This window comes from Quercus lobata, chromosome 6 (assembly GCF_001633185.2).
Source record: "Quercus lobata isolate SW786 chromosome 6, ValleyOak3.0 Primary Assembly, whole genome shotgun sequence".
NCBI lineage: Eukaryota > Viridiplantae > Streptophyta > Magnoliopsida > Fagales > Fagaceae > Quercus > Quercus lobata.
Genome location: NC_044909.1, coordinates 14,313,093 through 14,338,415, shown reverse-complemented (window position 1 = coordinate 14,338,415; position 25,323 = coordinate 14,313,093). Strand labels below are relative to the sequence as shown.

The 25,323-nt window shown below is 35.1% G+C and overlaps 3 protein-coding genes across 6 annotated transcripts; all 3 read left to right on the top strand.

Moving 5' to 3' along the window:
• On the top strand, nucleotides 1–5,451 carry LOC115950647 (CMP-sialic acid transporter 2-like). Its single transcript, XM_031067868.1, has 14 exons — nucleotides 1–268; nucleotides 339–451; nucleotides 557–668; nucleotides 786–865; nucleotides 1,197–1,272; nucleotides 1,377–1,477; nucleotides 1,916–1,987; nucleotides 2,357–2,405; nucleotides 2,525–2,566; nucleotides 2,819–2,940; nucleotides 3,118–3,177; nucleotides 4,005–4,053; nucleotides 4,817–4,911; nucleotides 5,119–5,451. The coding sequence occupies exons 1-14, from the start codon at nucleotides 242–244 to the stop codon at nucleotides 5,165–5,167; spliced, it is 1,047 nt and encodes a 348-aa protein (XP_030923728.1). The 5' UTR covers nucleotides 1–241; the 3' UTR covers nucleotides 5,168–5,451.
• Nucleotides 5,452–7,284: 1,833 nt separating this feature from the next.
• Nucleotides 7,285–9,297, top strand: LOC115994042 (cysteine protease XCP1-like). The gene is made up of 4 exons (XM_031118053.1): nucleotides 7,285–7,790; nucleotides 8,011–8,246; nucleotides 8,347–8,487; nucleotides 8,768–9,297. Exons 1-4 carry the CDS (start codon nucleotides 7,325–7,327, stop codon nucleotides 8,981–8,983), a joined length of 1,059 nt encoding a protein of 352 aa, XP_030973913.1. The 5' UTR covers nucleotides 7,285–7,324; the 3' UTR covers nucleotides 8,984–9,297.
• Nucleotides 9,298–13,427: 4,130 nt separating this feature from the next.
• LOC115994761 lies at nucleotides 13,428–18,671 on the top strand. Of its 4 annotated transcripts, none has more exons than XM_031119009.1 (4): nucleotides 13,428–13,588; nucleotides 14,068–14,417; nucleotides 14,692–16,608; nucleotides 18,100–18,671. In XM_031119009.1, exons 2-3 carry the CDS (start codon nucleotides 14,071–14,073, stop codon nucleotides 16,583–16,585), a joined length of 2,241 nt encoding a protein of 746 aa, XP_030974869.1. In that variant the 5' UTR covers nucleotides 13,428–13,588; nucleotides 14,068–14,070; the 3' UTR covers nucleotides 16,586–16,608; nucleotides 18,100–18,671. The 4 variants fall into 4 exon arrangements, with proteins under 4 accessions (XP_030974869.1, XP_030974871.1, XP_030974868.1 ...); XM_031119011.1 differs by having other exon boundaries at nucleotides 18,094–18,671; XM_031119008.1 differs by having other exon boundaries at nucleotides 14,692–16,612.
• Nucleotides 18,672–25,323: the final 6,652 nt, after the last annotated feature.

The window sequence follows — 25,323 nt, the reverse complement described above, 5'->3', positions numbered from 1 at the left end:
GAGTTTTAAACCGGCGTTTTCATTAAAAAAAAAAAAAAAAAAAGATCAGTCGGAGCTACTACGATTTTAAAACAGCAACTCCTTCGAAACCCCATTTTTCCTGGAAATCGCATGTTGTATCTCGTTTTCTTCTGATTCTGAAAACGCGCATTATCCATTAACATCAGATCTGTCAATGTAAAAAGAAAGCGAATTCATAGCAGAATCTGAGACACACACACACACACAGATTTCTGAAGACATGGAATACAGAAAACTCAAAGATCAGGTACCTTTCTTTCCCTCTATTTCACTCATATCCTATATACCCATCAATTTTGTAACACTTTTTTTTTTAGGATGAAGATGGAAATGGTGGTGGAGATGACATAGAAAGCCGGAAACCTCTTTCAGTGACTAATGTGCCCACCTTGGGAGGTACCACCGTTGACTGGTCCAAATGGAAGCTCAAGTATGAGTTCTTTTTTTCTTTTTTTTCAAATTCTAATCAAACCCCATGTTGTAATTTAGGGAGATTAGTAAGTAAATTCTATAATTTTGTTTGTTCTTGTTATAGGATCTTTGTGGTAGTTGCATTGACACTTCTTACTAGTTCGCAAGGCATACTTATTGTGTGGTCTAAGAGAAATGGCAAGTACGAGTATAGTGTTACCACTTCTAATTTTATGGTAAGCATAATTATAATTATAATTTTACCCCATTTTGTGTGTAACTTTCAGTTTGGTAGGTCTTTTTAGGTGATCAAAGAAATGGGTATTGATTTATTTCTTCTTTTATTGAATTAGGTGGAGGCTTTGAAATGTGGGTTATCACTTTTAGCCTTGGCAAGAATATGGAGAAGTGAAGGTGTTACTGAAGATAACAGGTTTTCCTTGTTTGTTTTTATGCTAAGTTTTCATAAAACTTGTGATTTAATGCTCTCATTAAGTTGAAATTATCATATTCAGGAGAAATTATTCTGTGCACTCGATGTAATTCACATAATGGTGGGTCCCATCTGTAGGAACCACATGTAGAGCTCTCACTCTGACCTGAGAGCAGGTCATATTACACAGCGTGCACCGAATGATTTCACCATATCTAGGATGAAATGCAAATTTTGTTTCATCCCATTTAACTGTGTTTTTCTTTTAAGTTCACATTCTTATTCCAATCATATCTAATTATTGTTGTTGCTTGTTCTGCCTTTGAACTAGGTTGAGTACAACATTGGATGAAGTTATTGTATACCCCATTCCTGCATTACTTTACCTTGTAAAAAATCTGCTCCAGGTTAGTTGTGGTAATCATGTTTTTATTTTTGGGTGTCACAATTCCATCAGTATTTTTGCTTGCTAAAATTTGAGTAACGTGTATTCTTTGCTTTTATGTTGCAGTACTACATCCTTGAGCATGTGGATGCCCCGGGTTATCAAATACTGAAGAATCTGAATATTATCAGTACTGGCGTTTTGTATAGAATAATACTTAAGAAGAAGTAAGTCCTTGCCATCATTTACATTGGATTTTTTATCATTTCATCAGGGAAAATGTTTGCAAAGCCTCTTAACAAATACAATGAAGATGGATGATTCATAATAATTCATTTGGTTTACATGTCATCTCATTGATACTCTTAGAAATATTTAATGTTAAGAATGTTGGCCCAAATAGGAGAAAGAGATCAAACTAAATTGGTTCCTTTTTTTCTTTTTCTTTTTCTAGTTTATAAATTGAAGAACATATTGGGAATGTGAAAAGCATCCACAAGCATGAACATATGTACTAATTCAGCTGCTCTTGGGCTATGTGTCTGAGGATAGAGAGTGAAAGATCAAGGAAAAAAGCTAATTTAAACAAATTAAGAATTTAAGCCAAACCAATTAGGAGTGCAAATATTTTTTGAGCTTTGTGTTCCAATTATATATTCTTTCAGGTTAAGCAATATTCAATGGGCGGCTTTCATTCTACTATGTGCTGGGTGCAGTACAACTCAGCTAAAAACAAAGTAAGTTTGCTCACACATCTTATTTATGGACCGTTTCAGACTCAGTTGTGTTTTGAGTTTTGGAATGTTGACCTTAAAAAGATTCTATTGGAATTGTCACATGTACAATCCATACTGATTGATGTGTGCTTCACGTCTGTGGTACAGGACAGGATGTAGTCTACTAATGAATGAAAATATTATTTTCTAAATCTTATATCACTTTTAGGAAGTGATGATATCTTGGTGCATGTAGCCTTGTACTTGAGAAGTAGGAATTAGTGAACATTGTTTCTAACTATATTACTTGTATAATCATTTCTTGAAATTCAATTTCTGTCTTCTTTGAACTTATTGTCTGTGCCTTAGAAAATGACATTGTTTTTGCAGTTCTGATGATGTATTACAAACTCCTGTTCAAGGTTGGGTGATGGCCATTGTGAGTTAACCAAAATTTTTGACACTCTTAATACAACAGTGAAGAAAAAAGAAAAACCAAAGGAAAGCATTTTACAGCTTAAGGTTCTTGTTATCATAATGGGGGTGATTTCTTTGCAGGTCATGGCACTCTTAAGTGGTTTTGCAGGAGTGTACACTGAGGTGAGTTTTTTAAGTACATAGTTTGCACTCTAGTTCTTCAGAACTACAATTCATGTTGGTCATTTAGTCATTTATTGTTTGAATCCTAACCCAACATAACTTTATCAATGATTGGGTGGAATTTTGTTAATTGATGGATTTTGTATAACTGATTGAAGTTTTTTAGTGATCCACTGAGTTAAAAAAGTGAAACTCTCATTAGAGTGATCTAGATAACTGTTCTGTTAATTATCTTGTTTATGATTTTTACAGGCTATAATGAAAAAGCGTCCTTCAAGAAACATAAATGTGCAAAACTTCTGGTTATACGTCTTTGGTATGGTGTTTAATGCTGTAGCTATAGTGACCCAAGATTTTGATGCGGTGATGAACAAGTAATTCTAGCATTTCTCTGTTTCTGATTTTCCTCTAACCATTGGTCTATCCTCTCCATTTCCCCCTGTGAAGTCATTATTTAAAAGATTCTTTACTGCCTTATAAGTGGGATATTCTTCTTTTTTGATTAGAATTGAAGAAGTTTTAATATAGAATTTATTGTTTCTTTTGTTCAGGGGATTCTTCTATGGATACTCATTTATTACAGTTCTCATGATTCTCAACCACGCACTAAGGTATCTCTATTATCTTATTTGGCTTCATAAAATGAAGCTTATTTGCATGCTTTAGCTTTTGCTTTTTCGTAAATTTCTCACTCCCAGTCATAAGGAATCCCTCGTGATTTAGTAAGGTTTTGAAATTTTTTTTTTAATAGTTATTCTATACAACTTCAATTTGTGATTCTAGGGAATATTATATAAGTTAATTGACATTATATATCAATATTTCAGCACATGTTAGAAGGGTGCATGGTTATACTTTTATGATTTTAAATATTGTCATGTGCTATTATCTCTGGTCAAGATAGAATTTTCTATCAAATGTCAATAATTAAATAAATAAAATCTTGTTAGGCTGTCTTGAAAATCCAATTGCCCATAGACTGATTGAAATCCTACTTTGTGCTTCTTGGTTTGCCCTTTGCATTCGTCTCAGAAACGTATAAAGTGATGGTTTCACTCAATCTGAAGAGAGGCAAAAGTAGGAGTTCAATTCTACTATCATATATAAATTATAATGAGATAAAATAGAAGTAAATTACCAAATATGTAACAAGGGCCCCCTATTTGCACATAAAGTTCTCTTTTGCAATTCTTACTTTCTTAGTGACTTGTTTCTATATCATGCTTAAGGTTTCATTCTTTAGCACAACTAATTGCTCTCTGTCTCTCTCTCTCTCTCTTTCACACACACCCACACCCACCCCATCTCAGGGTATGTAATATTTTTATGATACTAAAATCTGTGCAAAATATCTTCATCCTCAAAAAATTATCCATATTTGTTTGTCACCTCTCCTATTGTCCTTTAATACAATCTGTTTAAATTGTCTCTTGTGCAGTGGCCTCGCTGTATCTATGGTAATGAAGTATGCTGACAATATTGTGAAGGTAAGTTATGGAAATATGACCTTGAATCTTGTGAGATATTAACAGAAATGCATTTAAATGAATTTATATAATTTCCTGGAACCATTCCTTGGCATATCATAGCAAGATTTCTTTTGCAATCGCCAGTTATTGTTTGGCCCATAAAAGGGAAAAGGCATCTGCCCATCCTTCATTGATGATAGAATTTGTGAATATACTGGAATGTAAAAATTGCACCATGGCCTAGTCTGGCACTAAAAATTCAATGTTTTGTCTTCATGCTCCATTGGAATCCATTTCTGGCCTTCTGGGTTGTTTAGGATTAACTTTATTGTTGCAAATTTAACATTGATAGTTCTGGCTAAAGTACTTGTGGTCTTTGTATTCTTAGCCCACGTTCAGCCTTAATGAATGTCCAGCACTCTTTTTGAAGGGTGTGAAAGATTGGTACATGACCTGAAGCTGTTATTCCTCAAAATTTGTGTATTTTCTTTTGCTTCTTTGCTGATTTACTGCATTGTACTTCACATATTTAATTTTGTGTACCTGTTGTATACCCCTTGTGTACATTAGGTAGCACTCTTTGTGATTATTTAATTAATATTTACTTATAAATATATTAAAATATTTCTAGCACTTAATGCAGTTAAATTTGTCTTTATAATTGCTTAGTCATTTATAATTGCATTACTCAAGAGAAGCATACGTTACCATCCTGCTGCAAACATTTTCTTCACTTTGTGATTGAAGTTCCCATTTTTATTAGCTTCCCCATGTTGTGCAGGTGTATTCTACTTCAGTGGCAATGCTTTTCACAGCATTTGTTTCTTTCTATTTATTTGGCTTTAATCTTTCACTTGCCTTCATCCTTGGCACAATGTAAGTTACTTCTGGTTACATGGTTCATCTCCCCCCTATATATTCTTTAATCATATTATGAACAACCTGGTCATTTTTCTGTTGTTCTGGCACGCATTTATATAATGTTGGGATTGATGAATTATGCCACCATCATTACTTGTTTATAACAAAAATGGAAAGCATGCTGGTAGTTATGTTTAATTACTTTATCTCTCTTGCTTCCAGCGTTGTCATGGTCTCTGTATATCTACATGCTGTTGGGAAGCAAAGATAACTCCATACCAGCTCTGCAGTGTATAGGCTCTCATCCTTCGCCTCACCTCTCCTCTATGATGATTTTGAACAGATTATCATGAAATCAGTGATATGCCATTACTTTAAAGTTACGATTAATTCAAGATCAGTAATCGAACATTCTGGATTCCAGTGTTTGCTTTGACTTTTTTTGTAAAATTCCAATGACAAGTTTACTCAAGTGTTGGTATATGATTTGACAAGCTTCATCTGTAAAACATTTTTGATTAATTACATCTACGAATTTTGAGGATTCAGCCTTCATTTTGCTTGTTTTGCCAAACTGACTTGCTGATTGAGTCATGCTTGAGATTTGGTTTTAAGGTAGGACTGTGAGATGGAAAGCTAAAAGCAATAATAATTCAAGCAATCAATGATAATACTCACAATGGATAATATTCACTGACAACTTGCCTTGTTAATGCGAAGAAATTGATAGGCTTTTTTTTTTTTTTTTTGAGTAAAGCGTTAAGTCACTTTTATTGATGTATAGATAAGCTGTGCTATAGAAGAGGGGGTTCCTCGAACTGCACCATATCAGTAACACAGGATTCAGTAGGCTAATAAAAAGGAGCTTTGCTTTGTTCTGACTTTAAATCTTATTTGGGTGAATGCATCTTCTTTAATTAATCTCGAATGCATGGGCAAGTGGGAAAGAAGTTGAATACAATATATGGAACTATACCTTGGTTGAACAGTAGCTCTCTGTAGACTTGAATGGCAGCTACAAGGAGAAGCAAATTAGTTATGAGTTAAAGACTTGTGACAATGCATTTCGTGTATTCATTTGAAGAATACAGGAGGTACGTAGTGCAATAGTAGTTCCCTACATATGGAAAATACCACAAACTTAATCTATAAATTGGTATAAAAAAAAATTATAGAAAGTTACAATCAATTTTATTATAAAAACTTAAGAGTTAACGTGATAATAAATTTAATTAGTATTAGTTAAAAAAATATTAGAATCCTTCACATCACTCAAAAAATAATCAAGAAGGTTTATGTAGACCTCCAACCACACAAACTTGCTACGCTCATTAACTTTGCTCAGAAGGTGAAATTGCGGATTCCAACTTAAAGCAGACAAATGGTCTTTGTGTCTTAAAATGGGAATATGGGAGCATTGCTTCGTTCAGAAACATTGAATCATTGAATGAGAAAATAGTAAAAATACCATAATTCAATTTTTTTTATTATAAAAAGTATAAAGATAAAATTTAAGTGCAATTCTTTTAAGCATTGTAGGTAGGTTTTCCATTATTGAATTCAACCATATAACATATTATTAAGCAATAAAGCAGGACTACCTTTTGTAAATATTAGTTACATTTAACCTTGTAGTTTATTGGTCAATGCAAAAGTAAAAGTACAACACCTAATAAACTAATTGTATTTAAGTTTTATCAAATTATAATATTATATAGGCTTTGATCTATATTTGTCTACATGGTTGTTAAGATTGGGATTCGATTTTGTGAATATTATAGGATCGTCGAAGGGTTGGATCAGACATACATCATAAGATTCTACTTTTGTTGTAAAAAAAAAAAAAAAAAACACATTGGTAACAAATTTGTATATTAAATAATCTTTAAAATTCATGGTTTTAAAAGATGATTTTGTAATTAATTAAAACATAAATAATATTTAATTTTCTAAAAAAATAATAAAGTTAACTAAACAAAAATAATAATATGGAGACAAATACACAACTTTTGAAATGCATTTAACAATTTTTATAAATCAAATAACAAATAAATGAATTATTAAAAATTAAAATTTTATGCTAAAAAAAATGAATTATATTTATAGATAGTGGTGACGGAATCAAGTTACATAAGGTAAAATGTTGCCCTCTCTTACTGACTCAAGAGTGGCTGGCGATGGCGTGGTCAAGCTTAGCTGCTCAAGCATGCAACTCTTAATCTTCAGCAAATGAGCATGCTTGGAACAAAAGCCTGCCAAAAAAACCAACCGTAAAGACTCCGTATGCTAACAATATATTTTACTACTTCACTTGAAAGCAACCCATGAAACCATGACTATATATAAATAACTTGCAAATCTCCTTCCTCACATTCACTCATCCATTCCTCTTTACCTCTTTCTGTCGGTATTGGATTCTTAAGCACAAATGGCTTTCTCTTCACATTCTAAGATCTCCTTTCTGGCCTTATTTTCTGTGTCTCTCTTTGCATGTTGTGCTCTGGCTCATGATTTTTCGATTGTGGGTTATTCACCGGAACACTTGACTTGCATGGATAAAATCATAGAGCTGTTTGAATCATGGGTGTCAAAACATGGCAAAACTTACAGGAGCATTGAAGAGAAGTTGCATAGGTTTGAGATATTCAAAGACAACTTGAAACACATTGATGAGAGGAACAAAGAGATTAGTAGCTACTGGCTTGGGTTGAATGAGTTTGCAGACTTAAGCCATGAGGAGTTTAAGAAAAAGTATCTAGGATTGAAACCTGCTTCGCCCGAAACAAGAGGGTCCTCCAGAGACTTCAGTTATAGAGATGTGGTGGATCTGCCCAAGTCTGTGGATTGGAGAAACAAAGGAGCTGTTACTCCAGTCAAGAACCAAGGTTCATGTGGTGTGTAACTCTCTCTCTCTCTCTCTCTCTCGCAATAATTATATCATGTATCGGATATATGGATCTTCATTTCATAGCGTGGATCCTACCATATCCTCTATGTTTGTGTGTGTACTGTGCCTTTTGCATGCATATATACATGACTATGCATGTGTATGTGGTTAGCTAGTGTTTTTTTGTTGATCATGTAGTGAGTATAGATGATATGATGAGCATGCAGGTAGTTGTTGGGCATTTTCAACTGTAGCAGCTGTCGAGGGCATCAACCAGATAGTTACTGGAAATTTAACTTCATTGTCCGAGCAACAGCTAATTGATTGTGATAGAATTTTCAATAATGGCTGCAATGGGGGTTTGATGGATTATGCATTCCAATTCATTGTCTCCAATGGTGGATTGCATAAGGAGGAAGACTATCCATATTTAATGGATGAAGGAAGCTGTGAAGAGCAGAAGGTAAATTACAGTAATTAGCTTAATTTGTTCTATACCAAATTCAGCCGTTAACAAACTCTTATAATAGAATTATTGATTGCACATGTTTATCTGTCTTTAGGAAGAAATGGAGGTAGTGAAAATTAGTGGTTATCAAGATGTGCCACAAAATGATGAAGAAAGTCTTTTGAAGGCACTTGCTCATCAGCCTCTCAGTGTAGCTATCGAGGCCTCCGGTCGAGATTTCCAATTTTATAGCGGGGTAAGCTGGAAATAATATATAGGGAAAATGTTCAAGCCACTATCACTTTTTTACCTGAAAAAAAAAAAAAAAAATTATGTGAACATGAATGCGATTAATGTCAATTCAATGTCCAATTTTTTTTTTTAATGACACATGTATGATTTGCATATATAGTAAAACCTGACATCCCTAACATCACTCTAATATATATCCTCTCATTCACACAATTATATCCATACACATTTCCATGCCTACAACTTGATTTCCCAAATTATGCATGGTTTTGTTGGCTTGGCAGGGAATATTCAATGGGCATTGTGGAACTGAGATAGATCATGGAGTAACAGCTGTTGGATATGGTTCATTGAAGGGGTCAGATTACATCATCGTGAAGAATTCATGGGGACCTAAGTGGGGGGAGAAAGGGTACATAAGGATGAAGAGAAACACTGGAAAACCAGAGGGGCTTTGTGGTATCAACAATATGGCTTCATATCCTACTAAAAAGAATTGATCTACTAATTCCCTTCTCGTGTCAACTTTAATTTCTTCATTCCATGTATGAAGATTTTTATTTGTATGCCCATATTTTTCCTCCAATAAAATGGCTTTCTCTAGAAACTCTCTATAAGGAAAAGCAATTGTCATCCAACTCTAGAAGACACTTGAAGAGCCTTTGTTGGCAAGCAGAGGGCAGCTCAACTTAGCCAAATGGAAGAAGGCCCCTAAGATAGAATATATTATATATTTTATTTGTTTTATAATATTGCAAAAAATGTTTCAAAAAAATATTGCAAAATAATATTAATAATAAAGGTAAAAACACTATTTTGGTCCCTATATTTTGAAGTTATAGTTAATTTGGTCTTTACATTTTGGTAGTAGTTAATTTTGTCCATGTTATTTTCAACTTGAAATCAAATTGGTCCCTAACGGAAAACGCTTACGTTGCAAATAGTGTGCATCATTGGTGCACATGTGGCTAATAAAATATTAAAAAATTATTTAATTGCTACTTTAAAAAAGCCACTTCAGCAACTTTATTGTTAAATATATTATTAGCATTGCAATGTGTTATACTATGTTGTGTATGTTAGAGTGAATGCGGAAGGAGAAACAGAGAATAAGAATACCGAGAACACGAGGGTTACGGGATTCAGCCTTGACGGCCTACATCCATGGAGGAATTCCTTAAGGGCTACATCTTTATTATGTATAAGAGTGTAGTACAATAACCTGTGTTACAGTGAACCCTAACATAAGTATATATAGACGACTAAATCCTAGACCACTAGTATAAGCAGGAATGGACTTGGGCCTATTACATTGAGTTAATATGTTTAATATATCTCTAACATTTATGAATAAAAAAAAATTAACATCAGAAAGGAAAAAAAAATTGTAGGAAGAGTTTTTTTTTTTTTTTTTATTTAATTTGAGATAGTTATTGTTGGTATAAGTAAGGAACAATTGTTTAATTATAACCTTATGTTTATGAACTGTGAATTAATCAATTGATTGTGTTAGTGTAAAATGAGGAGCCGTTGTTGAGTACTGTATGATTGTTCGAGTTCATGTGGCATGGGATTTGCTACTTTTGTGTTGCTGAATGCATTTTCAGAGGGTCAGTAAGTGATAATGATAAGTATTATTGTGCGATAATGAATGTATTTTCTGGGTTTAGATTGATTTTTGTGTTTCTAGTTGCTTTGTTTGGCTAAAAAGATAGTCCAAGAAAAGCTTAATAATTTGTTTTCAAAAGGTAATCCTTTCCAAAAAAAAAAATAATTTCTAATGTGGGTTTTTTTATTCTTAAAAATTGCTGATGTGGCGTTTTAAGTATCAATTAAATATTATTTTAATATTTTATTAGCCAAATATGTACACCATTTGCCATGTAAGCATTTTCTGTTAGCGAGTTAATGGTAATGACCAATTTGACTGCAAGTTGAAAATAATAGGAGTCAAACTGACTGTTACCAAAATATAGGGACCAAATTGATTGTGATCCCAAAATGTAGAGACCAAAATGGTGTTTTCACCTAATAATAAAGTAAGACCTCTACCTAGAAAAAAAAAAAAAAAAACTCTTTTATTGGCTAATAGAATGTTTTGTCTATTTGTCTTATAATATAATTAAGGCCTAATAATTAATGAATAAAAATTATTTTCAAAAATATATTATACTTTTTTAGAAGAGTAAAAATTTTCAATCTCTCCAAAATTTTACTCTTCTTTTCTCTTTCTATCAAAATTAAAATTAGAAGTAATAGTTTTCCAAAGAAATTCATTATTGAAACCCATTGTTCAATGCCTGAAATCTAACATTGCCAAGACAGACAAGGGACCATTTCAAACATGATATTTTATTCAGATATTTATTGTTTATATTTATTTTTAAACTAAAAGTTTTAAAATACACTTTATATAAGTAGATGAAAATAGTCTAATTAATGTATTAAATTATATAAAAATGCTAGATTTTTCTTACTAATACATGTATTTCTTTTAAAATATTAACTAACAATACAGTTTAATTTTACATCTACAAAAGTGGTTATCTAAAATTAAAATTGATAAAATCATATTTAAGATTGACTATGTCACAAGAAAGATTAATTAGCGAAATTACCAACTGAAAAGAAAATTTTAGTGGAACTTGAATACAAAAACATAATTAGTAGTAATCTTGCATCTCCAAAAGCAAGAAAAATGAATTTTTAAATGAAAAAAATATTAAATCATAAATATTATTCAATTAATGTAAGGACTCGATTCGTAACAATCCCAAAATGATATTGGGTTCGCACGTTAGGGGCCCAAACAATATAATTTGTAGAGTGTGGGTTTGAAAGACTAAGTCTTGGTCACCGAACGGTGGTTGGTCATGGTGTTCATACAAATTTAAACCATGTTCATTCGAGGAGTTGTTCTCCTCGATACGGTCTGGGAGGCTCTGGTTCTTGGCCTTTTTTCCCAGCCCCTTTTTCTGGACTACTTACTTCTCATTTTATACTAACCTTTACCCTTTCCTCCAATGTCCACGTGTAGGTTCAACTTTCCAGGGCTGATACTTGTCCCATCAGCCCATACCCAAAGTGGTTGGGGATGGTTATAAAAGCTGAAAAGCATCGCTCTGTCTGGCGTAGAGTATTTAATTGCAGTAATGACAACCTTTCCTTTGTCCTTTGTCGCCATATTGTCCAGGGGTCCTTTCTTTATCAACACGGATGTGTTCGGTCCTTCCCAAAACTGTTCCTATACCGTTCTTGCCCTTTCTTTTAGGAGGGCCTTGGGGATGCCGAGGACAGAGTCATCATCGGCTATGTCTCAAGGCTACTTGGACTTTTATTGTATGTCCTCGGCTATATCCCACCTCGGCTCGGGCCTTGGGCCCTAAGGTAAAATGGGCCAGGGTCACAGTTTCTTTGGCCCCACAATTAATATTTAAAAATAAGAAAAAGAACACCATAAGAACACTATTGAATACCTTAAATATTTCATGATTTTGACACGAATCATCTTAGTATTAGTACAAAGAAACCAATTCAATTGAGGCTAAAGTTGTTAAAAACATACATATCAAATTGATAACTTCACAAAGAAGTGTTCAACGAGTACCACTTTTAGGATATCAGAAAAAACTAACAATTCTTCACTTCCTACTTTATATCATTACCTTAGGCTCTAAAATGTATTGAGTTAGCCTTGGTGGCAAGGATTTTATCTAGCTGATAAACACACACAAGAGAGAGGGAGGAAACTAACATGGAAACATGTTGAGGAAAATAATTTGTGGTTCTAATAAGCACTTTTTCTTTTTCTTAAAATTAGAAAACTCTAAAAATTAACAGATATGATTGTTCCAAACAATAATACCAAATGCCCTAGTGTCTGAAATGATTTTCTAAGCAAAAAAGGATAATAGCGGAGTCACAGACTAGAATGATATCATTAACTCAAAATTTTGTTAACACAAATAAACTTGATATATTGGAAAAAGCAACAATGATATAAAAGAAACCATTACCTATTTAAATTGTGCATAAAGATTTGTCTCTATTTCAACTGTTAGAAGCACTCACAATTTTATTTCTACAGCTAAAAAGATTTAAATTACAGATACAACAGATCCTAATTGTATCATATATATAAAGAGTTCAATCCATTATGGTTTACTTCTCTAAACTCTCAAATTTGAGGAAAATATATTACAAGTCAATGAAGGAGATGTTTTTTAATATATTTGGCAAAAAAGTATTTATTTTCTCATGTTATTATAATTTCAAATAATGTATTTTTTGTTAATTTTAAATTTCATATATAGAATATACATGACAATAAGATCTAAAAAGTCAAATTTATGTGTTTCTTTTTTTAGTTAGCAGTTGAATTGTCTTCTCATCTTAGTTGCCATTAACAAGACTTATGTTGACATGGATGAGTAACCTACTACCACCGACCTTCAAACAAGTCTTTTTTAACATGTTACATGCTGGCAATTGATATGGAAATTGGTAATACAGAATTATGTAAAAATGAGTAGTAATTCATGTAATTTTGATTTCTCAATAGAAAATTTTAATATTAAAATATTTTTTTATCACTTAATTGACTTAAGAACGACAATCACTTCGCCAAAAGTCCTATAACTCAACGCAGACCTATTAATATTTCCCACTAAAACAGCAAGGGTTCAAATCCCATCTCAGCTGTCCGTTGTACCTATCGAATTATTAAAAAATAATACTAATAAATAAGTTTCACAAAGGGGGAGATTCTAATAGAATCTACGACACCCCGTTTAACTTGCAACAAAACAAAGTCAAGCCCGAGGCTAAGGTAAGGAACAAGGACAACACCGAGAGACAAATAGTAACTGCAGCTTTTTTTTTTTTTTTATTTTTTTTATTTTTTTTTTATATATATATATTTATTTGCGAGAGTTTGTAACACAAACGGGACAGGGCTTTAGAGTTTTAGCCAAAAAGCTCTGCCTTTCTTGTTTGTTTGAATCTGCTTTGTGGGTTTGGCCTCTTTCTCTTCTCTCTTTCTTTCTCCTATTGGAAAACACCACCAAAAACAACCCCATCTGCTTCTCTCAACTCTGCCTTATAAGGTAACATTGTTTCCTAACCAAACCAATTCTAGGGTTTTTATCTTTCACTCTCTTTGACTATTATTTGTAATTTTTTTTTTTTTTGGTTTCTCTTTCCTTTTAATTCTTAATAGGAGACTAGGATAAGTTTTTTTTTTTTTTTTTTTTCCTATTGCCTCATCTGGGTGTTTCAAGTTCTGATTTTTTTTGCTAGTATCTTTGTTAATTTGGAATTACTGTTCTGATTATGCTGGTTTATTTGCAATTCTGTGTGAATTCTGCTATAATTTTGTAATTTTATGGATACCCATGTGTAAAAGTTTCAATCTTTGTGAATGAAATCTTGAATGTAGGTTTAATCTCATATGTAGTTAGTGTTTTTGTTTTGCTCCAAATATAAACTTTTGAATGCACCCAATTGTAAATATTGGGTTTTGTAAAATTGTTTGTCCCTGATTATTTTAGAACTTTCTCTTTTTTGCTCTTAATATCTTGGCTAGGCCATGGCTGCGAAGAAAATTATAGCAATATGTCAGTCAGGTGGGGAGTTTGTGACGAATAAAGATGGGTCCTTGTCCTATAGTGGGGGTGATGCTTATGCCATAGACATTGATCAGCAAACGCAGTTAAGTGATTTCAAGTCAGAAATAGCTGAGATGTTCAGTTGTAGTGTTGATAACATGATTCTCAAGTACTTCCTTCCCGGGAATAAGAAAACCCTCATCACAATTTCCAAAGACAAGGACTTGCAACGAATGGTGAATTTCATTGGCGATTCTGTCACGGTTGATGTCTTTATCATGTCGGAGGAAGCTGCTGCTCGAAATTTATCCATCATGCCTTGTAGTAGGTAGTTATCACTGTTCTCGTGTGTAATTCAGCTGGAACCACAGCTGCAGCATTCACAACACAGTACAGAGGTTTGAGGATTGTGTTTTGTTATTTTGAAAACCAAAAATTTGCCTTGTTTTTTTGTCAAATTGATAAATGCCTCTCCGTACCCTGGTGTGAATTGTCATGCACTGTGGCTGTGAACCAAAATGACTATTAATTGGAAGTGTCTATAAATCCTACATGTGTCTTGGTTAAAATAATAAAATCTCTTGGAATGCTTGATTATGCAGGTCGAGTAGGACAACTGTATCAGAAGCTGTGGTTCCTGTTGTTGCCCCAATTGATATTCCAGTCGATACAGCTCAAGTCATTGAACCTATAGAGATTGGTATACCTAATGAAGAAGCGCCTTTAATTTGTCATGATGGTTCTAATGATGAAAAGCATCGGAAAGCTGCACAACAGTGGGAAAACACCATCACTGGTGTGGACCAAAGGTTTAATAGTTTTAGTGAATTCCGGGAAGCATTGCATAAGTACTCAATTGCCCATGGGTTTGCTTATAGATATAAGAAAAATGACAGCCATCGCGTCACTGTCAAATGCAAATCCCAAGGTTGTCCATGGCGGATATATGCATCAAGGTTGTCTACCACCCAATTGATTTGTATCAAGAAAATGAACACAGAGCATACTTGTGAAGGAGCCACTGTGAAAGCAGGGTATAGAGCAACTAGAGGTTGGGTGGGAAGTATTATAAAGGAGAAGTTGAAAGTTTCCCCAAACTACAAGCCAAAGGATATTGCGGATGACATCAAACGAGAGTATGGGATTCAATTGAACTATTCTCAGGCATGGCGCGCAAAAGAGATTGCAAGGGAGCAGCTTCAAGGATCCTATAAAGAGGCATATACTTTGTTACCCTTTTTCTGTGAAAAGATAAAGGATACTAATCCAGGGAGTGTCGCCACATTTACCACTAAGGATGACTCAAGCTTCCATCGTTTCTTTGTATCATTCCATGCCTCAATATCTGGTTTTCAGCAAGGATGTCGCCCTCTCCTTTTCCTTGATAGCACTTCTTTAAACTCAAAATACCAAGGGGTATTGCTATCTGCAACAGCTGCTGATGGTGATGATGGTATCTTTCCTGTAGCTTTTGCTGTTGTAGATGCTGAGACTAATGACAATTGGCATTGGTTCTTAGGGGAACTTAAATCTGCTGTGTCAACACCTCAGCAGCTTACTTTTGTTGCAGATTTTCAGAATGATTTGAAGAAGTCATTGGCTGAGATATTTGATAAATGCTACCACAGCTATTGTTTACGTCATCTTGCTGAGAAACTTAATAAGGACTTGAAGGGGCAGTTTTCTCACGAGGCAAGACGATTTATGATTAATGATTTTTATGCTGCTGCTTATGCACCCAAACTTGAGGGTTTCCAGAGTAGTGCTGATAACATTAAAGGAATTTCTCCTGAAGCTTACAATTGGGTAATACAAAGTGAGCCAGAGCACTGGGCAAATGCGTTCTTTGCAGGAGCAAGGTATAATCACATGACATCAAACTTTGGACAACAATTCTACAGTTGGGTATCAGAGGCGCATGAGCTGCCAATCACACAGATGATTGATGTATTACGAGGTAAGATGATGGAATCCATCTATACACGACGGGTAGATTCCAGTCAATGGACAACAAAGTTAACTCCATCCAAGGAAGAAAGGCTACAAAAAGAAACTTCAATAGCTCGATCACTTCAAGTGTTAATCTCACATGGTAGCACATTTGAGGTTCGAGGAGAATCTGTTGATATTGTTGATATTGATCATTGGGATTGTAGCTGCAAAGAATGGCAACTTACTGGTTTACCTTGCTGCCATGCTATTGCTGTCTTTGAATGCATTGGTAGGAACCCATATGATTATTGCTCTAGATATTTCACAGCTGAGAGTTACCGATTAACGTATGCAGAGTCCATTCAGCCTGTTCCAAATGTAGACAGACCAATCCCGGATGAATCAGCTTTGGCGATAGTTACTGTAACCCCTCCACCTACTAAACGACCACCAGGCCGACCAAAGATGAAGCAGTCTGAATCCATAGACATAATTAAACGCCAGCTCCAGTGTAGCAAGTGCAAGGGCCTTGGCCACAATAAGAAGACATGCAAAGATTCCTAGTACACATGTTAGGACATTTTTAAGTAGGTAACTATGCTCCTGCTTTCCAGCTGTATATCTTGCAATTTTTGGTTGGCAGGTTGAATTTGTGCTTTGATAACTTAAGATTCTTTATTGTCGCTTCTTTGTAAAGAACATTAATGTTGATCATGGGTTATTGCAATTTGCATTTTATTAGTCAACTAGTTCTTATTCCCACCCCTGTAAATTGTGCTGATATACTTCTTTTGTCTGCCAAGTTAGTTGTAGGCATATACGTGTATATCGATTTAGTCATATGCTTCTATGAATTGTCAAGTATGTTCAGCCCTGTTGGCGTTGTGTGTGCTGTTGCATGCACAAACATGAATACATGTGCATAATATAGTTTGTGGAAGTATGCATCCGCAGATATACATATGGCTCAAGCATTAACTCGTGATTTTGCATTTTTCATGTTATTGTTATCATTGTTTGTCTTTGATTGTGATGATGCATTTATGTTGTAAGTTTTATAACGTGTTAAATATAGGGTAAAGTAAGCAAACAATGCATTTGAGTAGCAGTGTACTTGATGATTGTTTTCATAATGATTATTGTTTGGGGCTGTTAATGACCTTTATTTTATAAGTACAAATAATTTTATTCAGGAGAGGGTTTGGGGTGTTCATGATTTTAAACTTTGTTTCTTAGTAACTTGACGTGAAACCAGATAGAGAAGCCAAAATAGGATCACATAATGAATGGGTTCCTTCTTTTATTGGTTAAAAAAGGGTTGTACCCAGTGCACAAGGCTTTTGCATCTGTGGGGTCAGGGAGAGGTGGTAGGTGTGCAGATTTTCTAGAGGATGATTCCTTATTTTATTGGTATTGTTAATTTTATCTAAAAACCCTGTGCTAGAACAAAGGGGATCATTGTGTCTTGTTCTTTGCACATGAAGGTGTAATAAGGGGTTTTTTTTTTTTTTTTTTTTTTGTTTTTGTCTCACCAGTTTTAGTATTTCTTAGAATTTTCATGTTTCTGTGTATGTGTTTTTGTGTGCTTCACCTACTAGTTATTATGTGAAAAGGTGATCTATCAATTCTGTTAATTGAGGACTAGAATGATTAATATATGGAATTTGAATAAGAGAAATAGTTTAGTTAGACTGCCAAATCTTTTGAAGTGGTTGTCTGGTTCTGCCAGTGCCATAGTTTAGTCTTAGATGTTCATGTTCAAGTGCAACACCTGTTTCTGTATTTATCCTCATTTGTTCTGCTGGCACTGGCAGATTGTAATTTGCTCCATATATTATTTGCTGGGAATTTAAAAATATTGCGGTAACATTTTATGACATACTTGGATTAAGCAGTAATTTTTTTTTTTTTTTTTTTTGATAAGTAACTTGGATTAAGCAGTAATTAACTATTGTAATGCATTCATGCTTCACAGAAAGTTGATTTGCTTATAATTTCCCTTTTACTTAGGGTCTGACTTTATAGATACTGTTTTGACTGAATGACAGTATTTTTTATTTATTTTATCTGTGATTCAGCAACAAAGCATGAAGCATTTTGTTCTGAAGCATTAACTAGTCTGACAGTTAGAGGGACATGGCAAAGACATGATGCTAATAGTAATTGGATGCCTTTGATCTGCAAACCCATGTGATGACCTGGGAAATCAGATGTAATTGGAGCTAGTAGTCAGGTTTTATCTCTCAAATTTGCTTCTTGCTATTAGACAGAACAAACTCTCGTTCCTTTTCTGAAATATATGAATTCTATGCACTACAAAAAAGTCAAAAGGTGAAACTTGAGGCAGAAGTGATCCATGGCCACACAGGCATTTATTATTATAATCTGGTGTAGCAATATATATTTTGTTTAAGTTGATCTTTCTTGCTGAAGATCTGCATTTTGGTTGCTGACATCGGTTGCTTATTGGTGATTTTGCGGGGGTCTGGGAGCGTTCATTGGTGATTCTTGTTCCACTGTACTCAATTTGTATATAGATATGTTGTGGACATATGAAAGGTTCATGGTGCTTCTGTTAATCCACCATATTTGTTCACCTTTGAAAACATAATAATAATATCATAAATGAAATTTTGATCGATATAACGTTGTCCTTGTGTTCTACGGTCGAGATGTATGAGCAGAACTTGAGAGTTGTAACTTTCTTTTGGCCAGGAATTAACTTGCAGATGGCTTTCCTTTGTGATAACCTGCGAAGATGACTGTGTTGACTGTCGATATTTTTCCACAATTGTTAGAGCATTCGCATCTGAGGATATCAAAAAACATCTATTTTACACTCTCAAAATTTACTTTATCTATTTTATAATCTCATTTTACAACTCATCAAATATCTCAATTTTTATTTTTACATACAACTCATTAAAATAATATAAATTACACCATCAAATAATATAAAAAATTCACTTCTCTCTCTTCCTCTCTCTCCATCAAACCAACATAGCTTGCAATTACCACCAAATCTAGCAATACCACCACCGCTAGCAACCACCTACCACCATAACTCAACCCAACTACCAAAAGCTAACCATCATCACCACCAAACTGTAAAAACAAAAAACAACCACCAAACCACCCAACTGAACCAACCACCAAACTACAACAAACCACTAGCCACCACCACCATAGCATCGCTGCACCACAAACTTGAAAAAATCAACAAAACTTTCAGTCATCACTACCAAATACTCTACGATCCATACTCACTGCCGCTTCACATCCACCATTGCCAATCACCAACACTGTTAGTCACCCACCACAACCATAAGAACACACCAAAACCCCAAAATCTATTTTTGAAACAATTCCCAAAACCCAAAACAAAAATCTTTTATTTCTTAAACCCTCAAACTCAAAAATCCCCAATCCTCAAACCCAAGCAAATCTAAAAGCACAAACAATAAAAAAAAAGGGGGGGGGGGGGGGCTTTTGGATCAAACAAAAAAATAAATTAAAAAGAAAAAAATAGAGAGGGAAAGGAGAAAGATCGGCTACCACTAGTGGTGGCTCCACCGTTGTGCACCATTGCCAATAATGGTGGTCATGGGTTCGACCCCCATGGGCTAAGCTCGAGCTAAGAGAGAGAGAGATGGTGAGAATATATGTTGAGGAGAGAGGGAGACTCATTGTTCAGGGGCCTCTTTTGGTTGCCCAACCACATATAATCCGTTGGAGGGATGACCTTACTAGGCCCGGGTTCTTTTTGGGGATTTGCCTTCGGAACTCAACATTAGGTCACGTGGTCCAATAGCTACGGGTGTTTTTTTAAGCCTACAAAACCATTAAAGCCAAAATCTAAGAATCACGATAATAGTCGAATAAATATACAATAAGCATTTGATATGATAGCTTTGATTAGTAGTTGTAATAATAGTTGAAATAAAGTAGTATTTATTTAAAGGGAAAGTAATCATGTACTCAATGATGTAAATTTAAAGATATGGAAGTAAAGTCACTTATCTTTGTATGGTTTATAGCTCCAGCTGTGTAGCATCAGTGAGCTGATAGGATTTAAGCAGAATGCCAGCAGTAGAGGCTAGTTAAGCTTACCCATCTTATCATACATTTACATGAGTTTAAGCTTTGGTTAATAGTTGTAATAGTAGTTGGAATAAAGTAATATGTATTTAAATGTGAAGTAATCATGTACTCAATGATGTAAATTTAAAGATATGGAAGCAAAGTCACTTATCTCTGATGTTTTGCAGTCTCAGCAATGTAGCATCAGTGAGTAGACAGCATCCCAGCAGAATGACTCCAGCAGTAGAGGGGGAGTTTGCCATGATAACTTCAAGATTGAAGGGAAAAAATGGGTGCAACTGGAGGGAGAGAGAGTATGCCCAACTATGTGTAGGGGTTGGTTAAGCTTGCCCCTCTTATCATGCACTTAAATGAGTTTTCCTCTTTGACAATGCTCTTTTAGTTATTGTGAAGTTATGAATAGTGTTGCCTTTCATGAGAAGGGCTTTTGTATGGAGTACTTGTGCCTTCTAAGAGAATGGCTTTATATAAGATAGATTTGTGCCTTCCGTGAGAAGGGCTTTGATATGAGATCTTGGTGCCTTCTAGGAGAAAGGCTTTAATATTAGAAGTTCGTGCCTTTCATGAGAAAGGCTTTTATAAGATAGATGGAGAAGAGTATTGAGATGTGTTTATGGGTAGCAAAACAATAGAATTTCAGAGTGAGAGATTATGAGAGTGGAACTTAGAAGAGTTGTGGTGTGTTATATGTAATGGTGTAGTAAGTGTGTATGAGATTGTGTAAGAGAAGTGGAGAAAGAGATGTTTAGAGATATGGGCAGCAAGATATATGTATTTTCAGAATATGGAGAGTGAGATAATGAGTATAAGAGAGTAATAGTGTTGTAGTGTGTTTAGCAAAGTTGCTAGGATTTACTGTTGGGATTTTCTACTGGAGGATAGATGAGGGCTTATAAAGACATTTATGAGCTAAAGGCTGAAGAGTTTAGTTCCTCATTTAGAAACTAAAAAACTCAGAAACTCAAAACTTTATTGAGAGCTTAAGAAGATCATTAGAGGGAGAGAGAACAGATAAGTTCATGAGAGAGTTGTTCTTCCCCCTTGGTGTCCTCCCTTAAGGTGTTGATGGGGGGTTCCCTTTAGAGCTGAGTTTAAGGGGGAATTTAGTAAATAATCTTAGCCAAAATCTATCCAAACTAGCAATGAATTTTCAGAGAATCCATCCTAAGATTTGGCCAAAAATGGTTTGTTTAGGTTTAAGGTGTTCTTGCTGTTTTGGGTAAGAGTTACTGGGGAAAGAGTAGCAGAAAATGAAGGTATTTTGGCAAGAAAAAGATAGTTACTTTAGTTGGTTTTGGTTTTAGCCAAATGTGGAAAATCAGTAATGTTAAGGCTGTTGAGTCAGTTGTTACATCTATTTTGAAAAAGGTGTCCCAACTGTTAGGAAATCTGTGATAGTTATCGTGAGACAACTGTCATAGCTGTCATAAAACAACTGTTGTTTTGGGTAGAAGCAGATGAGGTCAACTGGGTGATTTCAGATTGCCGGAGAGGGCATTCAACATTTACTTAATAGATTTGGCTGAAAATGGTAAGATCTCTTTCGAGGGTATCTCGCTATTTTGGGTATAGCAGCTGGTTGCTGGGATTTCAGTATTAAATGGCTGATGATATCACTTCCAGCTAGGTGTGAAGTGCTGAATACACTGCTGGGGTTCTGCTGAAAATGTTTCATTTTTTGGGTGTTTGTGTTTTTAGTCCAAGGTTCTATTACAACACATTTTTAGCAAGTAATAGAAGGATTGGTTGAAAGTTAATGAAGCTTTAGAGATTTAGTTAAGGCCTCATTGTGTTGTGACATAATCTTGGTAAGCAAGAAGAGTATTTAATGCTCTGCTCTAACAGCTGGTAGAAAAATATATGATCTAATTGTGGCAAACAGCAGCTGGGTATAAGAGATGTAATGAATATTTTGTATATAGTTGGAGATTAAAGATAGCCAATCAGATTAGGCTATGTGTTTAAGTTGGATTTTAGTTGAAAGTAGTAATGTAGTTTATGTAGAATAATATAATGAAGTTTCTAAATTTGTATAGCAACAGCTAGGGATTGAATGAATAGTTATTTTCTCAACAGTTAGATGGCTGGAGATATTGAGTATTTGTCATACGATGAAAGTTAAGTTTTAGGAAAATAGCAATGGAGAGTTTTATTATTTTAAGTGCTATGTGATAAGAGATGCTTATCATATGTTACCCACTACACACGGACTCGTCAAAGTTCAGGGAGTTGAAGAAGACATGCCAAACAACATGTTTCTTTTATCAACTTTAAACCGTTGGAGGTTTACTAAACATGCCTCTTGGCCCTCCAAACCACAGCTCTTAAAGTTTCCCCGAAGACACTTATGAGCTTGGATCATAAGTCAAAGATGAGATGACGTACCTTGGGTTTTGTTGTTATTTTGTGTGAATATGGGCTTTTGTTGAAAACCCGCTTTCCATGAATATGAGAGAGGTAATATGGGCTGTGAGTTTTGATTCCTTATGTGAGCCCAATCCATATGTTGATGTTGATGATATCGTGGGGTTATGATCCCAGTTGATGAAGAGAAAATGTGGACTATGAATCTGCCTTTTGAAGTAAGGATCTCACGGGTTATGTGAGCCCAATCCATGTAGTTGAATCAGATATGAGCTTATTTTGGATTTTAAAGAGATTTACCTAAAAAATCAATAATATGTTGATGTGGCATGGGTTGCCAATGAAGTAATGCCATGTGGGCCGAAAAAAGAGTCCTCAACATTTAGCCCCCCAAGTGCATGGGCTTGTACTGCAAGGGCATGCACGAGTAGAGGATTTGCTTGAAGACTTTTTTAGATGAGCTAGTATGAGATTATTAACCACTGGAGATGATGCTGCAGAATTGAAGGCAGTAAGACAATGTTGCAGTTGGTCAGGATTGCAGCTGGGTGTGGTGCTGTTGGAGTGAGGGCAGCAAGGTAATGTTGTAGCTGGTCAGGATTGCATTTGGGTTTGGTGCTGCTGGATTGAGTTTGTTGAAGTCGATGCATTTAGAGCTGACTTCATTCTTGTTGTTGTGACCGTGGTTGGTCCATTTAGAAATAATATGAGCGCCACTTTCAATGCTACGGTTGGAGAGGATACCACTCTTGATTCAGCGGTTTGAAGTTGTTGCTGCTGAAAGTCTGAATACTGAGCTTACAGCTGGGGTAGTCTAGAATGTATTTTGACATCATAGCAGATGAATATTTTACTGATACTGCTGATTGTAGTTAATTCTTGAAGAAATTTGATAGAGATGGCCAAGATAATATGAGCTTTCCATTGAGATTCCATCCTTGTTGGAAGAATTTCTTTAGGAAGCATGGCCACTTGTAGGATTGGCTACATGATTATGATCATATTGATAGAGTCGTAAGTGATGATCATATTGTTAGATCTAATAGCACTGTTGGAGTAATAAAATAGGTGTTGCTAGACATGTAGAGATTCAGTATAGTAGAAAGTTCCATAGCTGGAGTAGTAGCTTTGATTTAATTGGTGGAGTGACTGGTCTTCATGTAGATCTATATGTAGTCTTCTCAAATAGATAGTGAGAGACCAAGTCTCCAAGTGTAACATCACTGCAACTTTAATAATGACGTTACAAAGATCCCAACGGTGTGATGCATAAGATCGCTATGATTCCAATAGTGTAGTGCGTGGGACTTCCATGGCTTTGAAGAGAGTGCGTGGGATTGCCACGGCTTGATATAATAGTACTCCAATGAATAGAGCTTCATTTGTTGCTTGTAATTTTGTGAGAGTGCCAAATTGATGAGTAATGTGTTCTTGAAAAAAGTTGGCCTATGTTGGACCAGTAGACATGTATAATGGAAATGCCTCTATTGATGATAAATATCCAATTGTAGCTCCTAGAGATGGAACCTTTGGATTGATAAGACCAAGCCCCCAAGTGTAAAGAGGCCTTGGATATGCATATGTTAGCAAGTGAGGAGTACCTTGACAAATTCAGTAGTAAAATTGGCACTTTGCTGCTTGAAATAGTGTAGGTACTTGTGGTAATGATCTTGTGTGATGATCGCTCGATTGAGCATGCTAGATCAGTAAGTCTATTTGCTGGAGGCATTTGTATAGACTGATGGATTTGCTAGAGTTCTGAATATGAGTAGCTGGGGTTTGTTCTGTCTGTCCAAGCAAGCTGTTGGGTGTGTGTCAGTTTACTGCTGGGGTAATCTTTTCTTGATTTGAATAAGTGGTTCATCTATTCGGATGACTTTGTGATTTGCTGAATGTAATGACTGTTGAGTAGATGATAATGATTGAAAATATTTGATCTTTGTGTCATTGTCTATGAAGGAAATAGCATTGGCAGCTCCAAGGAAAGTATGGCTGGCATGAGTTCCAGCGGTAAGATAGGAAATACCAAATTGATGGCGACGGTTTGGATCCAGCAATAGAATAATGTGGTGGCAGCTTTCCCCTCGTGTTTAGGAAGTAAGTTCAGCTGAACCTCTTGTTGCCCTTAAGTAAGAATCAAGGGTGCCACTTGACAATGTTGGTAGATGATTCTTTGTTGGACTTAGATAGTTTGGAGACTACTTCATCTTTCCCAGCGGTAGGTGGATTCTTGTCAAGTTGTTGGCCATTGGCTTCTTGCATTTTTCACCATTCGTTGGGTTATGATCAAAAGTAATAAGGACTGTGGAGTACTCATCTTGCTTCCTAGCGGTGCAAGGCTTTTACTGATGCAGTAACTTTTCAGACCTTTGCAACAGCTGGGTAGATTGTGTAATGTGAAGATACAATAGTAGGTAGTTTGGAATAGTGCCATGGAATTGCTGGATGTATTCAAGTAGGCCTTGGATCTGATTTTTGCTTGTGAAGGGCAGCAAGAGTGATCCTTAATTCTTCATGAGAACATTCTTCAGCAAAGATTCCCCATGTAGCAATGGAAATAGGTTGAATAGTAATGTAGCAAAATGTTGGCATAATCTGAGATGGATTAAGAAAGTTCTCTTGCAAAGTTCTCCATTTCTTGGATATAGGCCACGAATGATAACCTGTATGTTAGTGAAATGGAGATAATTGCTATTAGATTTACCATGGGCTTTGACAAGTAATTGCCATGGGCTTGAACCATGGGCTTTTAATATGGGATTGAATTCTATTGATAAGATAGTTTTGTCATGGATTTGAATCATGAGCTTTTGAAATATGTTGTTGCCAAATTATTA

Bases quoted from the DNA above. Each gene is read 5' to 3' on its own strand.
- LOC115994042 (XM_031118053.1), top strand. From the start codon at position 7,325: ATGGCTTTCTCTTCACATTCTAAGATCTCCTTTCTGGCCTTATTTTCT. The intron at 7,791-8,010 runs GTGTGTAACTCT...ATGAGCATGCAG, and splicing joins CAAGAACCAAGGTTCATGTG to GTAGTTGTTGGGCATTTTCA. The intron at 8,488-8,767 runs GTAAGCTGGAAA...TTGGCTTGGCAG, and splicing joins ATTTCCAATTTTATAGCGGG to GGAATATTCAATGGGCATTG.
- LOC115950647 (XM_031067868.1), top strand. From the start codon at position 242: ATGGAATACAGAAAACTCAAAGATCAG. The intron at 269-338 runs GTACCTTTCTTT...TTTTTTTTTTAG, and splicing joins ACAGAAAACTCAAAGATCAG to GATGAAGATGGAAATGGTGG. The intron at 669-785 runs GTAAGCATAATT...TTATTGAATTAG, and splicing joins TTACCACTTCTAATTTTATG to GTGGAGGCTTTGAAATGTGG.
- LOC115994761 (XM_031119009.1), top strand. From the start codon at position 14,071: ATGGCTGCGAAGAAAATTATAGCAATATGTCAGTCAGGTGGGGAGTTT. The intron at 14,418-14,691 runs GTAGTTATCACT...TTGATTATGCAG, and splicing joins TCCATCATGCCTTGTAGTAG to GTCGAGTAGGACAACTGTAT.